The sequence below is a fragment of the Microtus oregoni genome, unplaced genomic scaffold (assembly GCF_018167655.1).
Source record: "Microtus oregoni isolate MIOR12 unplaced genomic scaffold, Mior012 000015F_ref0000493, whole genome shotgun sequence".
Taxonomy (NCBI): domain Eukaryota; kingdom Metazoa; phylum Chordata; class Mammalia; order Rodentia; family Cricetidae; genus Microtus; species Microtus oregoni.
Genome location: NW_024543074.1, coordinates 38,422,301 through 38,436,637, shown reverse-complemented (window position 1 = coordinate 38,436,637; position 14,337 = coordinate 38,422,301). Strand labels below are relative to the sequence as shown.

The following is a 14,337-nucleotide window of genomic DNA, read 5'->3' as shown; positions in this document are numbered from 1 at the left end:
CTCTCAACTGCTATACAGGCATAACTGAGTATCATTCTCCTCTGTATTCATGCCCAGAAGGGAAATTGGCAAGGAAAGCAGCATCCCTGTGGGAAAGTAGAGTAAGGTCTTCCTTGCCTGTCCATGCCTCCAGGGCACTCTCCACACCCTTCACCTTACCCTCACAGAATCCCTTCTGGCTTCAAAGTTAAGGCATTAGTCCAAGGACTGACTCACACCTCTGAACGGCAGCCACCACGTGACTCTTCCCAGAGAGCAGAGTTAGGACTTCACAGCACAGCAATATTTGCAAAGCAGTAAGCATTCTTGTCTAGCCAGGCTTCCCAGGGAAGAGTTGGCAGTGGATGGGCACTGTGTCTGAGAAAGGCCTTCCTATACTCTTGCCTCACCGGCTACCTGTCATGCTTCTGTGGACATCACTTTTTTTTATCTTAGATTACACTGTGTGTGCTGCCTGGGCATAATTGTGGAGGGTTCTGACCATCTCTTAGATTCCAGAGGTGGCCTGGTAGCTGTGTCTTCATCTTCTTCCCCATTAGAAGGTATATAGGCCCCAAGGGTCCCTGAATCGGGTCTTTTTACAGGTCACTGTTCCTGCCTTAGTATCACAGCTGTTGCACAGCAGGGTGTCTGGGACTGTTTCCCAGCACCCTTTTCCTCCATACTGAAGGGAAACAATGGTGTATTCATGCTGGTGCTTTTCCTTTGCCTCTGGGTGACCACATAGCTACTGACCAAATACACAGGAGAGGTTGATGAGGCACCTGAGGCACTGTTGCTCACCATTCTTTTCCTGGTTTCATCCAGACCTTTTAAAAATCATTAGGCGCCAGGTAGTGGTGGTGCACGCCTTTAATCCCAACGCTAGGGAGGAGGAGACAGGCAGATCTCTGTGAGTTCAAGGCCAGCCTGGTCTACAATGCAAGTTCCAGGACAGACTCCAAGCTACACAGAGAAACCCTGGTCTTGAAAAACCAAAAAACAAACGAACAAAAACCATTAAGCATTGTGAGAAATTTTCAAAATGTGTATTCAGTGATCCTGTGGGGAGCCTGGGCCACCACTGCCTGCTCCTTTTTGCATCTACAGGCACCTCCACAGCCTGGGAAGGGTGGGTCCAGGCCTGGCAACATCACAGTTAGTTAGCAAGATGTCGGAATGGTTGTGCTGGGTTCAGGTTACCTAGTGGGAAAATGCCTTAGAAACAAAAGGTACAAGTTGAGAGTAAGCGTCAGACTTGAGCATATATATGTGCCCAAGAACATCAAGCCCTCTGTAGGACTTGTGGCACAGCTGGACACATGCAGTGTGTTTGACCAGACTGTCTGAGCTGGGAACAGTTTCTCTCTGTGGATCTCTGCCCAGAGAAGGGAGCCTGGACTGTTGCTGCTGCTGCACCACCACTAGCCAGGAGTCTGCATCTTAGTAAGGAACTTTGGATTCTAGGGATGGTTTAAAAATTAAAATTTGGAGCTGGGGAAATGGCTCAGTGTTTAAAGAACTTTCCAGCAAGCACAAGAACAGGACTTTACATCCCCAGCACTTATGTAAATGCTGGGTAAGCATGATATGGTGTGGCCCCCTTGTAATTCTAGCACATAGCAGATAGAGGCAATGGCTTCCCAAAGAAAACTAGTTAGGCTAGATAGCTGAATCAAAATCTGTGTTCAGATGAGAGGTTCTATGTAAGGTGGAAGTGATTAAGGAAAAACACTCGAAGTTAAGCCTCATTGTGGCTTCCATGCACACATACACACTCAAATTTTTTTAATTGGTTTACAGAGTAACAATTTTCAAACATAATACAGTTAACAAAGAAGCAACCTGGTTGTTAAAAACACCTCAGTGTTTCTGTTATAGAAATTTTGCACCCTGTCTTCTTCGTGTATTCCAAAATGCTCAAATCCAAATAAGATGGAAAAGACTTCCCATAGGATTGACATCCATTACATGGAACTCAAAATCTGAAACAAGCCAAAATCCAAAATATTCTGAGCACTGACTGCCACAAGCGGAATATTCTTCAGTGAACATTCTGTGCTGTGTCACACTGCAGGCAGAGTAAACAGGCTGTGTAAGATTATCTCTAGGCTATGTGGAGAAGGTAACTAGTACAGCACCCTCTGCAGTCAGCTCCAGGATGTGAGCAGGAGTTTAAAGTTGCTGACCAGAAGCCCCACAGTGACTGTGAGGATCAGTAAGAAATGTCAAAGCATGGTGGTTGGAACTTGGTATCTTTTCTTGAATCCATTAGCAAAACAATGAGTTAGGAGCACAGAGTTAGAGCCACATTCTATTAGCTTGTTTATTTGTTTGTTTTATCAGAAAGCCTGTTCTTCTCAGAAGTGGCTGTCACAAGTTTAGACATAGTGACCCACATTCAAAGTAGCTGTAAGCTGCAGGTGGAACACAGAGCATGCATTACTGCTTGGTTGGAGAGAGCAGCTGGGCTCCATGGCTGTGGGGAATGGGAACTCTCCTTAGGACTTACATGTTGATGTCTGTTCTGTTTGGTAAGGTGGTACGGTTCTCAGTGGGTAGCATGCCTCTGTTCTCCTTTAAAAGAGAGGAAAGGAGAAAGCATAGGATGGCAGGAAAGATGTTGGCATCTGCTCCGGCTCCAGGGTGGATACCCTTGAGCTGAAGCTCCCAAAAATAGGTCGTGTCTATCCCAGCCCACAGTGGATGGGTTGCACTCTCCAGTCTCTCTACCCTTTGTTTCAGGATGGACTCACTCTCTCCAACTATCACATTTGTCAGAATTTGTCCCTGTTGACAATCCAGTATGTCTGCTACTCCAGCCAATATAGGCAGTACATGTGCCATTTGGTTGTAATGACACGCAGTCCCAGAAAAAAAGGGGTGTATAGCTACATACAGACTTGGTACCTGATGCTGGAAGTTCCAGCCATATCTTGAGACCATATCACTTCTTGAACCAAGCAGGTCGCTGCCTTATTTATTACACGGGACAGCCACTTGGAGGCAAAGAGAAACCAATAAGCCCTCTTCCATTCCACAGGCTACATGTGAGCGAGGCTTTGCTGCCATGGAAGAGACACACCAGAAGAAGATTGAAGACCTACAGAGGCAACACCAGCGGGAGCTAGAGAAGCTGCGGGAGGAAAAGGACCGCCTCCTGGCTGAGGAGACAGCTGCCACCATCTCAGGTAGGGTTAAGTCCAGGAGTACAGGGGTCCTGTGTTTGGGCCAAACCTATAGTTCAGAAGAGAATTGGCCTTCCCTTGTTTTTTCCTGAGATAGAAGTTTCCTCTTTGTGGTGGTGGGTATGGGTGGGCAGGGTCTCTATTCTAGGCCATCCTTTAACTCCCTATATAAGTGAGGATAACCTTGAACCCAGTGCTGTAGTAAGGGAAATGAACTACCCCACCCTGTTTTTGTGTTGCTGGAAATTGCACATGGCCTTGCACGTGTCCAGCAGGTGCTAGACCAAATCAGTACCAGCCCTAGCCTTAAGCTTCATTTTGGAGAGAGGTATTAGAAGATTCAAAGTGAGGCAAGGAATAACTTGAGAAGCCTTTTGAGAATCTCCAAACTGAGAGCCAGTGTTCCAGCTGATTGTGACACTCAGGCCCCCAACAAGCATCCATCACTTGGAGTACTCTTCACAAGAGCGTGAATATGCTGTAACACAGCCCCAGCAAGTGTGTCTCACCCATCTCATGTTGCATTCTCTTTTCATGATTTTTTTTTTTTTTTGAGACAGGGTTTCTCTGTGTAACAGCCCTAGCTGTCCTGGAACTAGCTCTGTAGGCCAAGCTGGCCTTGAACTCAAAAAGATCCTTCCTGCCTCTGCCTCCCAAGTGCTGAGATTAAAGGCGTTCACCACCACTGCCCTGCCCCTCTTTACATGATTTAATGATGGTATGGTGGCTTATTTTAGCATCAGGAAAGTAAGTAACCGGCTCTCACACATTCTTATTTAAAAACCCATGCATGAGTACAACATTGACATTTATTTGATCATTGTGGAGTTTTTCTAATATCACATAAACACATCTATAGCTCTTTCAAGGGAATTAGTTTGTGAATTCTCTCAGCCTTTGTTTATCCCAGAGGGTCAGTCTGTGATAGACCAACCTCCTGTGGAGTCCTACTGCTATTGAGTAGTTGGTGCCAACAGGAAGCAGGCATCACCCAACCTGCCCTTGGCCTTGTGGAGGGATAATGTAGAAAGAGCTACTGTCAGTTGTGCTAGATTTCGGTGCTAAGGGACTATGTCTTTTCTGCAGCCATTGAAGCCATGAAGAATGCTCACCGGGAGGAAATGGAACGGGAGTTAGAGAAGAGTCAGCGGTCTCAGATCAGCAGCATCAATTCAGACATTGAAGCCCTGAGGCGGCAGTACCTGTGAGTCACCTAGCCCTAGGAGAGCCCCATAGGAGAGGGCTACTTTCCCAAGCCTAAGACAGCTCATAGATCTGAAACAGCCCACTTCAGGCACAAACACCTAAGGGTTAATTAAGACTGATCTCTGTGATGCACAGAAACAAATGTAACAAATGATATTTAAAGACCATCACTTAAGCGAGGCATGGTGACATACATTTATGATCCCAACACTTAGACTTTAAGGATGAAAGAGTGCCACAAATCCGAAGCCAGCCTGGGCTATATATGGAGACCCTGTTCTAAAATAAAACAAATGCCTTCTGCGTGTTAGGGCTCACTGCAGACACCATCCCCGTTTGTTTGTACCACTACTACTGTATCAGTACCTTACAAAGAGCCAGGGTCTGGCTGGTGCTTTGTGCCTGGTATACCACAACTGTTTGTGGCAAAAGTGACCAGAGTTAGTGTTCTGGAAATTTCACACATACTGACTGCACACAAAACAGCACCACGTACAGCACTGAAACAGCAACTTGTGAATTTTCCCTCAGTAGAAGTCACACTGCTAGGGTTAGTTACAGGAGGTATCCATTGATTAGACTTTGCTAAGGTCTCTGGAATATGCCAGGGTCTAAAGCAACAGCTCAGGAAATCCAGTGGTCATGCTTGCTGGACTGGAGGCTCATCTGGAAGTTCCTTCCTGGCTCTCTTAGGGATTTGGCCCTTCTGGACATGGGATGCTAAAAATAGTACCTTCAGGGCAGTTTCCTGGTGCTGAATGTCTGTACTATGATGTGATACAGCACCCAAGTGGATGCTTTCCACCTCTGAGATCTCTGTGGTTACAGTGACTGACTGGCTCTGCCTCCCAGTTCCATCAAGCCAGCTGTAAATGGCTCAGGAAAGACAGAGTCATTTCTGCAAAGTATTCCTGACATTCTGTGAGGAGACATTGTACTGTCAATACCCAGCTGCCAGTTCTATAGGGGGCAGGGCTGAACATTCCCTCTCTGCAGGGAGGAGCTGCAGTCAGTGCAGAGGGAGCTGGAGGTTCTTTCGGAGCAGTACTCCCAAAAGTGCCTGGAGAATGCACACCTGGCCCAGGCGCTGGAGGCCGAGCGGCAGGCCCTGCGGCAATGCCAGCGTGAGAACCAGGAACTCAATGCCCATAACCAGGTAAGGCCAAGAGAGACTAAGCCTCACCTTCATTTGCCTTTGCAGAGACTGCAAAGAGTCTCGGGTCAGGTTTATCTCAGGGTTGGGGTCTTCTTCCTCTAGTGGCTGGACTTACCCTCTCATGTTTATTTCTATAAGTCACACTCTCAGAATTCAGTGTTCCTCAGGAAACTGGGGTTCACTAGAATCCCAGCTGGCCCAAATGATTGGGCTGCAATACTGAGCTCAGTATAATCTTTTCTGACACACCCTACTTTGCCTGCCTCAAGCTCTATCACGCTTGCCTTCTCTGGCCCGTCAAGCCATTCCGGACTGTAGGCAGAGCTACCTGGGGATCACGGAACCACTGCGGTGGCTTGAAGAAAAGCACTTCTCAGCCAGGGAGGAGGCCTGAGGAAATGGAGGGACAGCGCAGGATAGACTTTAGGAGGTCAAGTGGGACAAGATAACACTGCCCACACCAGAAGGTTAGGGTTTGGAGATTTTGTTTTGTTTTGTTTTTATTATTGGTTATTTTGTTCTTTGTTTTTCAAGACAGGGTTTCTTTGTATAACAGCTCTGAAACTCACTCTACAGACTAGGCTGGCCTCAGACTCACAGACCTGCCTCGCGATGTGCCACCACCTCCTGACTCCAGGGTTTTAAAGTCCTTGGAATCTTAGCTCTAGAGACACAATTGCTCATCTGCTGTGAGTTGTGAATCAGTAGATTCGACTGACCACAGATAGAAAATTTTCGGGGTTGGGGGGGGAAGCATTTGCAGTGGACATATACTAACTTTTTTCTTATCACTACTCCCTAAATAATACAGTACAACTGGGTACTTAAGAATTACATGGCTGGGCGATGGTGGCACACACCTTTAATCCCAGCACTCGGGCAGCAGAGGCAAATGGATCTCTGGGTTTGAGGGCAGCCTGGTCTACAGAGTGAGTTCCAGGATAGCCAAGGCTACACAGAAACACAACACTGTCTTGAGAAAAAAAGAAAAGACTTGGTATTGGGTATGAGATGTAATCTATAGATAATCGAATTATATGGGAGGATGTATGCAGGTATTGTGGGGCCCTTGAGCATCCACAGAATTTGGTGCTTAATAGGGGTCCTGGAACCTAAGTTTTCACATAGCCTATATGAACAGCTTTTATGTGGTAACAGCCTCAAATGTCTACCTTAAACATGGTGCTGTACATGCACAAGGCTTGTGGCCTCCCTTCTTAGGTCTCTACACACTACTGGTGAAAAATGACTTTCTCTGGTGTCCAAGCAACTGTATGTGGGCGGTCACTGTTGTGTTATTGTCCTCCAGGAACTAAATAATCGCTTGGCTGCAGAAATCACACGGTTGAGGACACTACTGACTGGAGATGGTGGCAGCGAGTCCACTGTGTTACCACTCACACAGGGCAAGGATGCCTACGAGTTAGAGGTACTGTGAGAAGCTAGGCACTGCCTTGCCCAGTGCTCCTGAATCACACAGTAGCTCCTTAGTTTAGAGTCATTGGGGACCAGATTTGAAGATAGGGCCAGCGGGGTAGAATTCAGTAGTAGAATACTGGCTTGGCATGTGTGAAAGCTGTGGGAAGGTCCAAAGTCATCCAGGCATAGCAAATAAGCAGGTAGTCTCGGGTCCACAGGCAAGAGCAGGGGCCCTCTAGATGACTTTCCTTTACCTGCCCACAGACTGGTTTCATAAAGTGGCCCATTTCAAGGCTACAAGAATGTTGCTGCTCTCAGATTGTTATCATGAATTAATTTCTCACAGCCCAGGATGTTCATTTTAAGTCAGAACAGCTCATTCTGCAGTAGAGTACACTTGTAATCCCAACTACTTGTGAGGCTGAAGCAAGGGGATTCCAGAGCAATCTAGAAAGAAAAGGAAAAAACAAAAAACACATGTTGAAAGAGGGAAGGATAAAGGAAAGACTCTAATGTGTGTAGGGCAGTGGTTCTCAACATGTGGGTCTCAGCATATCAGATATTTTTATTATGATTCATAACAGCAAAATTACAGTTATAGAGTAGCAATGAAATAATGTTATGGTTGGGGGTCACCACAACATGAGAAACTATATTAAAGGGTCACAGCATTAGGAAGGTTGAGAACCACTGGTGTAGGGCATCATCAAGAAGGCCCCCATTAGGTTAAAATTTTCCTTTATAGCCGGGCGATGGTGGCGCATGCCTTTAATCCCAGCACTTGGGAGGCAGAGGCAGGCGGATCTCTGTGAGTTCGAGACCAGCCTGGTCTACAAGAGCTAGTTCCAGGACAGGCTTCAAAACCACAGAGAAACCCTGTCTCAAAAAAACCAAAAAAAAAAAAAAAAAAAAAAAAAAAATTTTCCTTTATAGATCGCTCAGACTACACCATACTGACAGGTAAGCAGGAGGAGCTAAGTAGGCTTGGCAAAATTTCCTATAGGAACAATATGTCTAGACCTTGGCAGCTCCTGCTGCAGGGAGCAAGCAAGAATGGGAACTCAAGGTAGTCCCCATGCCTGCGACCTCAGGTTCTCAAGACTAGGGTGCCTAGTAGAGTATTTTCTCTTCCCCATTTCTGTAGAGGCACTGGGCAGTATTTAAATCATGTGTTCTGTTGGGTGTCATCAAGGGTGGGCTCTCTACTCCTCCTCAGTGTGCGAAGCAACTGTCTGCAAGCCAACCTTTGTATGCACAGACTACAGGATCCCTTGTTTCTGAGAGCCAGGCCTCATTTTCTCTCTCCTTATAGGTCTTGTTGCGGGTCAAAGAGTCAGAAATACAATACCTGAAGCAGGAGATCAGCTCCCTCAAGGATGAACTCCAGACAGCCTTGCGGGTAAGGGCCACATGTTTGAAGGCAGGGCAGGGTAGGGTAAATGTTGGGAAGCCTGGCCAGGTCCCTCTGGGGGCACGGCAAGCCACTCTACAGGATCATGGTCACAAAGTCAGGTTCCCTTAAAACACCAGCATATAAGCATATACCTTAGGAGTGAACAAGAAAGCCTCCCTGGCCTAGTCAGGTGGTGGTTGTTCCTGGGTTTCTATGCATTTGGACAGGAGCAATGACAGAGAAGAATGCCATGGAGGTGAAGTGAGGCTTGGTCTACCATTCAGGTGGGTCTAGTTGGACTGGAGTCAGAAAGAAGTGATAGAATCCTTGATATCATCAGATCACTTAGAAAATCTGAAAAACACCCACAAGGAAGTGACTTGGCAGTCAGGACCACAGCAGGCTGCCTGAGCTTGCCCTGTCCTAGCTGTTCACCACATGTTTTCTTTAGTGTCCAGTCTTTGGCTCTGGGAGACGGAGGACACAGGGTCATTTCCAAGCCACAGTTAGTTCTCCCAGCACATCAGCCCCAAGGCTAAAGTTCAGAATGAGTCTGATCCCCTGTCTCCAGCTGCTGTTCATTTCTGTCCTTTTATTCTCTAGGATAAGAAATATGCTAGTGACAAATACAAAGACATCTATACAGAGCTCAGCATTGCAAAGGCCAAAGCTGACTGTGATATCAGCAGGTTGAAAGAGCAGCTGAAAGCAGCCACAGAGGCCCTGGGCGAGAAATCTCCTGAAGGCACTACTGTATCAGGATACGGTGAGCAATCTGGGTGCTACTTGTAAAGATTTTTTGACACTTGAGTCAAACCCCCAAAATTCTAATGTCCTGTGACATCCCGTATCACCTTGAAGGACCCCACACGCACAGGTTGACCCTCTCCTCCCATGTCTTGCAGCTGCTTTACAGAGCTTCTTCCATAGTAACAAGGGGTCTTACAGTCTGTCTCTGAGAAACTCCAGCAGGGAGGGGATGTTCATGCTAGTTCCTCATCTCAAATGTTTTACCATACAGTCTTTGAGGGCCACAGACAAGCTGAACAGAGGGATAACCTACTACCCTCTCGAGAACAGTGGAACTGGCCTCTTTCTGTGCTGGCTGAAAATATCCAGGCACTGTGCAGGACAGACTGAAAAGAACCTGCAGAACCACATTCTTTTGGACACTTTCTGATAATTCATGATTTCATCTTACCTTCGTGGTTACCCTTTCTTTATAAAAGCCCCACAAACTGAAAAAATCTGTTCAAGTCCCATAATATCCTGTAGCTCAGCTTTCCTTCACTAGCAAGTTCAAAAACAGTAACCACGACAGCCCTCACACATGCCTGCAGACAAGTCCTCTACATTGCTTGCAGGATACAAACATTCACTTTTCTGGAAGACAGCTGGCAACAACAGCACAATTTAAAATCTAACTAACTGTAAAAGGTAATAACCATAGTCACCTGGGTAGAAAACCAAGAAGCCAAGGCATTAGAAGGAGGAAGCTTTAGACCTGCCATGCTAACTAACCTGAAAAGTGTGCATAGGGTACTACATCTGCAGACAGAGTGTCGAGTGCCATCCACGGACATCAGTCCACCACACGGTGCACAGTGCTGAGTGCCATCCACAGACATCAGTCCACCACATAGTACACAGAGTGCCATCCACGGACATCAGTCCACCACATAGTACACAGAGTGCCATCCACGGACATCAGTCCACCACACGGTGCAGAGTGCCATCCATGGACAGCTGGGATTACTAGAAGCTGCACAGTGACAGTGTGTAGTTCTTAGGAAGACGGGGAGATATTTTTGTATTGGTGTAAAGAGAAATTGTGACATCTTTCTGCATAAGCGTGGAAGCCCCATACCCATGACATACTGTGGTGCGACCCAGTGTGCATCTTTGTCTTCTGTATTTAAGACACTGAAAGGACTTTGTTCTTGGTGGGGTGGGTCATGAGACAAATTTGGTCTGATTTTCTTTGATACCAATCGTATGACAGGAGTAAGCTAGAAATAATGAGGCCAGTTGATCTGCCTAGTAGTCAAGGTCCAAATCAGAAGTAAGAGATCCTATCCTCTGTTGACAGTGCTATGACTCAGGAGTTGTGATGTACACTGGGGGGGGGCCCCAGTGCTCCGGCACTTGCTGGATTGGTTATTTACTTGGATTTAGATGTCTTGGCGCACTGTAGTAGTGGTCCTAGAACCTCCCATACATTCTGTTTGGTTTCAGAAGATTGTAGAAAGCAAAAGTAATGAGCCTTTTTGTTCCTTCAGACATAATGAAATCTAAAAGCAATCCTGACTTCCTGAAAAAAGACAGATCCTGTGTTACCCGGCAACTCAGGAACATCAGGTCCAAGGTGAGTGAGGTCCAGCTTATAGTTGAGGTGGGGCTTGAGGATACTATTAAGTCAAGCCAGTACAGGCACTAACCTACCTGTGTAGTCACCCTGTTGGGATGATTCTAATGACTTCAAGTTCCATGTCTGTGTCTCTGTTCCATGTCATCAAAACCATCTAGGTGCCAGGGCTTCAAGCAAGACATGGAGGGATTCTGACTTAATCCTCACCTTCTGTGGGGTAATCTGACCTCTCATTAGTTCCACTGTATGTCTGTTCTCTGCACATCCCTGTTATCACACTGACACTACCAGCCAGGGAAAGATGAAGTCAGTGATCCCCAGTGTGCTCTCAGATGGGCATGTCTCTGGGAGGATGGGCGGAGAGGGCCTGGCCAGCATGCTGCATTTAGAACTGATTGTGTGTGTGTCTTATTTTTGCTCTTTCCTCTGACAGTCCGTAATTGAGCAGGTCTCATGGGATAACTGAGTCGCGCCCGCTTCCAAGTCCCCTGTCGTGTAGGTAAACCACTTCTCACTCTGCCCACTACCCGCCCAGGCGGCTCTGCATGCACTGCTCACACCTCCATAGCACACCTCTGTGTAATATCTTCATTCATCCTTCTCCAACACACAGACACACACACACACACATAGTCTCCACGTGGGATCTCAGTAACTGTCCTGGAAATTGGCACTCTAACCTCTTCACAGAGCTGAGCCTACCCAAGGCCTCCCCAGCTTGACAGGAGGGCACAAGCCAGCATGCATACTTTGTGATTTGCACGGCACCAAGTTCATGTCTCCTCTCTTGGAAATAAGTTACAGGGAGATGGCAGATACCCACTGACTCTGGCAAGGAATTTGCTCTGTGGAAGACCTCACCCATCCAGTTAGTAGCAAGGTTGCTTGTGAGCAGACCCTCATTGTGTTGTTCTGCGTGGAACTGATCAATACTGCATGGGCAGAGTCTGAGAAAGTATTTTGTTCCTAAGGGCCTGGTGCCCTTACACATGGGGCTGAGTATGACCTGGTTTTTGTTGTTTTTGTCTCTATGTAATACAAAAGCCTCTCTCCCAATAGAAGGTAGTAGGGTTGGCCATGTTGAGGTCAATGCTAGGGATGCTGTGTTGACTTTTTTTATGCAATATTAACAGCTCAAGGAGTCTGGCTAGCTGTTCCCACTGGTAGTACCCAGGTGTGCTGGTTCATGAGCCCTCCCACTTTTCCAGCAAGGGCCGTTAGCTTAAGGTTCAGAGGAGACACATTTGCCTTAGGGAAGAGTATTGAGAATGCCCAAGAGTTTTAACATTGGCTCTTTTTTTGGGGGTTAGAGGTGGGGTTTAAAACAGGGTTTCTCTGTATCCCTGGCAATCCTGAAGTCACTCGGTAGACCAGCCTGGCCTCAACAACTCACAGATCCGCCTGCCTCTGCCTTCCCAGTGCTGGGATTAAAGGCGTGCACCACCAACCTATGTCATTGGTTCTTTGAACCAGTCTGGTTTTGTTTTCTCTAGTCTCAAGTTAACCTACATGCAGATATGATTTAAGCAAGATTAAAAACTTATTTTAGGGTTTTTCCTAAAACTTTTTAAAAAAAAAAATTTTTCTTTGGTGAGAGAGAAAGCCTTTCTAGGCTCATTCTTTTTGTATTAGAGACTATTTTCTCCAGCCTGGGGTTAAACTCAGTTCTTCCCCTTGAGCCCTCAGAGAGCATAGTGGTCACTGTGAATAAGTGAGGCCTGTGGGTCAGAATAAAAAGGATATCCAGGAAGGACACCATGTGGAAAATATTCAGTGAGATGTACCACCTACATATGATTTTACACAGACACACGGCTCAGTAACTGGCTGGTGGTGTTGCTGGGGAACAAAGAATCTCCGTTCTAGCTAGATCTCTATAACAAAGACAGCCATAGAGAGAGTGTCTATGCTTGGCAGGGACACTCGTCACACAATGCTAGGGCTCCTCTGTGCTGAGTCACTAGAGCCATGGTAGGTGGGAAAGGCCATTGGGTTGTTAGGAGGTCAGAGGAGACCAAAGAACTGCTCCTCACATGATTTGTTAGTATTTGCATAGTGACGTAGCTCCATCGTTGTGCTTTATACCGGCCTCTGGGCAAGTAGAAGCCAGCCACGTATGGTGGCAGCATGCCCATGTGGTCTTAGTGCACCTGGAGTTCCACCAGCCCTGTTAAGAGAGACTGGGACCTCCCTCAGGTGCTGTTCTCATTTTCTACCTCAGTCAGCTTTCATAGCACAACATGACCTCTTGAACAGAGAGGATTCTCCTCAGTGTTGTCATGGGCTGGGTGTGGGATGCCGAGTCCTGAAGGCTGTACCTGAGGGCAGAAAGGAGGCCAGAGACTTCAGAGAGCTGGCCCTGCCTGGGTGTAAGGGATAGTGGGTCTTGCCTGCTCTGAGAATGGTAGTAAGTGCTGTGACTGGGCTTACACCTGCCATGGAGTTTAGTTGCCATCTAGGGCCACTGTGGCTATCCAGGGCCTGCTCCAGTTGCCGGGTGGTAAGCCAAAAGACCTACATGGGAGTCTGGCTGCCATGGAACTACCTGAACTCAAGAGGAGGAGCGACTTGAAGGATACCCTGAAGCAGGAATTCACATATATATGTATTCACATACATATAACTTGTTAGTATAAGAAACAATACTCATTAAAAGACAGCCTCAGCTATATGAGAACCCATCTCAAACAAACAAACAAACAAACAAAAAGCTCAGTTATTATGGGGAAGATGGTAAGGGACACAAAACATAGCCCAGATTCTCCTTCATTCCTTGCTTAAAGCTGGGCCTCAACCTCCAGAAGCACCCCTGGCTTCCCATTTCCTACTACAACATGCATTCTTGGCCAGACTGAGTCTGACACCAAGGCTGATTGCCAAAAGAGTTGGTACTGAGGAACCAGAGCCAGACCTGGGCATGCTGAAATAGTTCATTGCGAGTTCTCTAAGAACTGGGGTTTCTTTTCTCTCACAGAAATGAAAGCTTTGGGAAAGACGTTTAAGGAAAAAGTAGTAAATATTGTGGTCTTCGGCTAGTAAATGTCGTTTAACTTAAGAAACAATACCAAGAACACAGGAAAGTCTGTGGGGGAGGGGTGTTATTAATAGCTATATCTGGTGGCCCCATGGGGGGGTGTTGTGTGTGTTTGTGAGTGTAGAATGTTGATAGCTATATCTGTAAATCTGGTGGCCTCATCAGGGATGCCTGGGGCAGAGCTGTAGAGATATGGTGCCACTAGGGTGTCCCAGAAGAGAGCACCTGTCTTAAGGCCATGAGTTCATGAAGACAAAGGAATAAGACATGAATACTCCCTATGCAGGAGAGTGACAGGTGGCCAGGTTTCCAGTTCTCAGCCCAAGTTTTCCATGGTTTGGTCAATCTGAAGAACCAGCCCTAAGGTCAGAGTTGAACTATGTAGACACATGATCTTGTTTCTCTTTATTTTTCCCTTATCTCACCCAAGTAAATTTCCACAGGAGAAAGCAAACTCCAGTAACACTACTTCTCAGGGCCTTCCGCCCTCGCATGCCCACTAATCTCAGGATCCCTCAGCCTCGCACCTGCACCTACTCCTGAAGCCCAACTGCCTCTGCTTCACCAGAACCTAATTGCTTCCTCCTGCTGTCT

General features: G+C 46.8%; 1 protein-coding gene across 8 annotated transcripts in view; it reads left to right on the top strand.

The window, feature by feature from the left end:
* Window positions 1-14,337, top strand: part of LOC121456268 (myosin phosphatase Rho interacting protein) — a 130,063-nt gene that overhangs the window by 110,535 nt on the left and 5,191 nt on the right. For 4 of the 8 annotated variants that reach the window (XM_041664263.1, XM_041664269.1, XM_041664267.1 and 1 more), the window contains 7 exons: window positions 3,023-3,170; window positions 4,254-4,371; window positions 5,370-5,529; window positions 6,839-6,958; window positions 8,261-8,347; window positions 8,945-9,107; window positions 10,621-10,706. In XM_041664263.1, coding sequence (XP_041520197.1) covers window positions 3,023-3,170; window positions 4,254-4,371; window positions 5,370-5,529; window positions 6,839-6,958; window positions 8,261-8,347; window positions 8,945-9,107; window positions 10,621-10,706 — 882 coding nt within the window. Of the gene's footprint in view, window positions 1-3,022; window positions 3,171-4,253; window positions 4,372-5,369; window positions 5,530-6,838; window positions 6,959-8,260; window positions 8,348-8,944; window positions 9,108-10,620; window positions 10,707-11,142; window positions 11,209-14,186; window position 14,337 lie in introns of those variants that run through there. The other 4 variants (XM_041664264.1, XM_041664271.1, XM_041664266.1 and 1 more) reach the window with 3 other exon arrangements.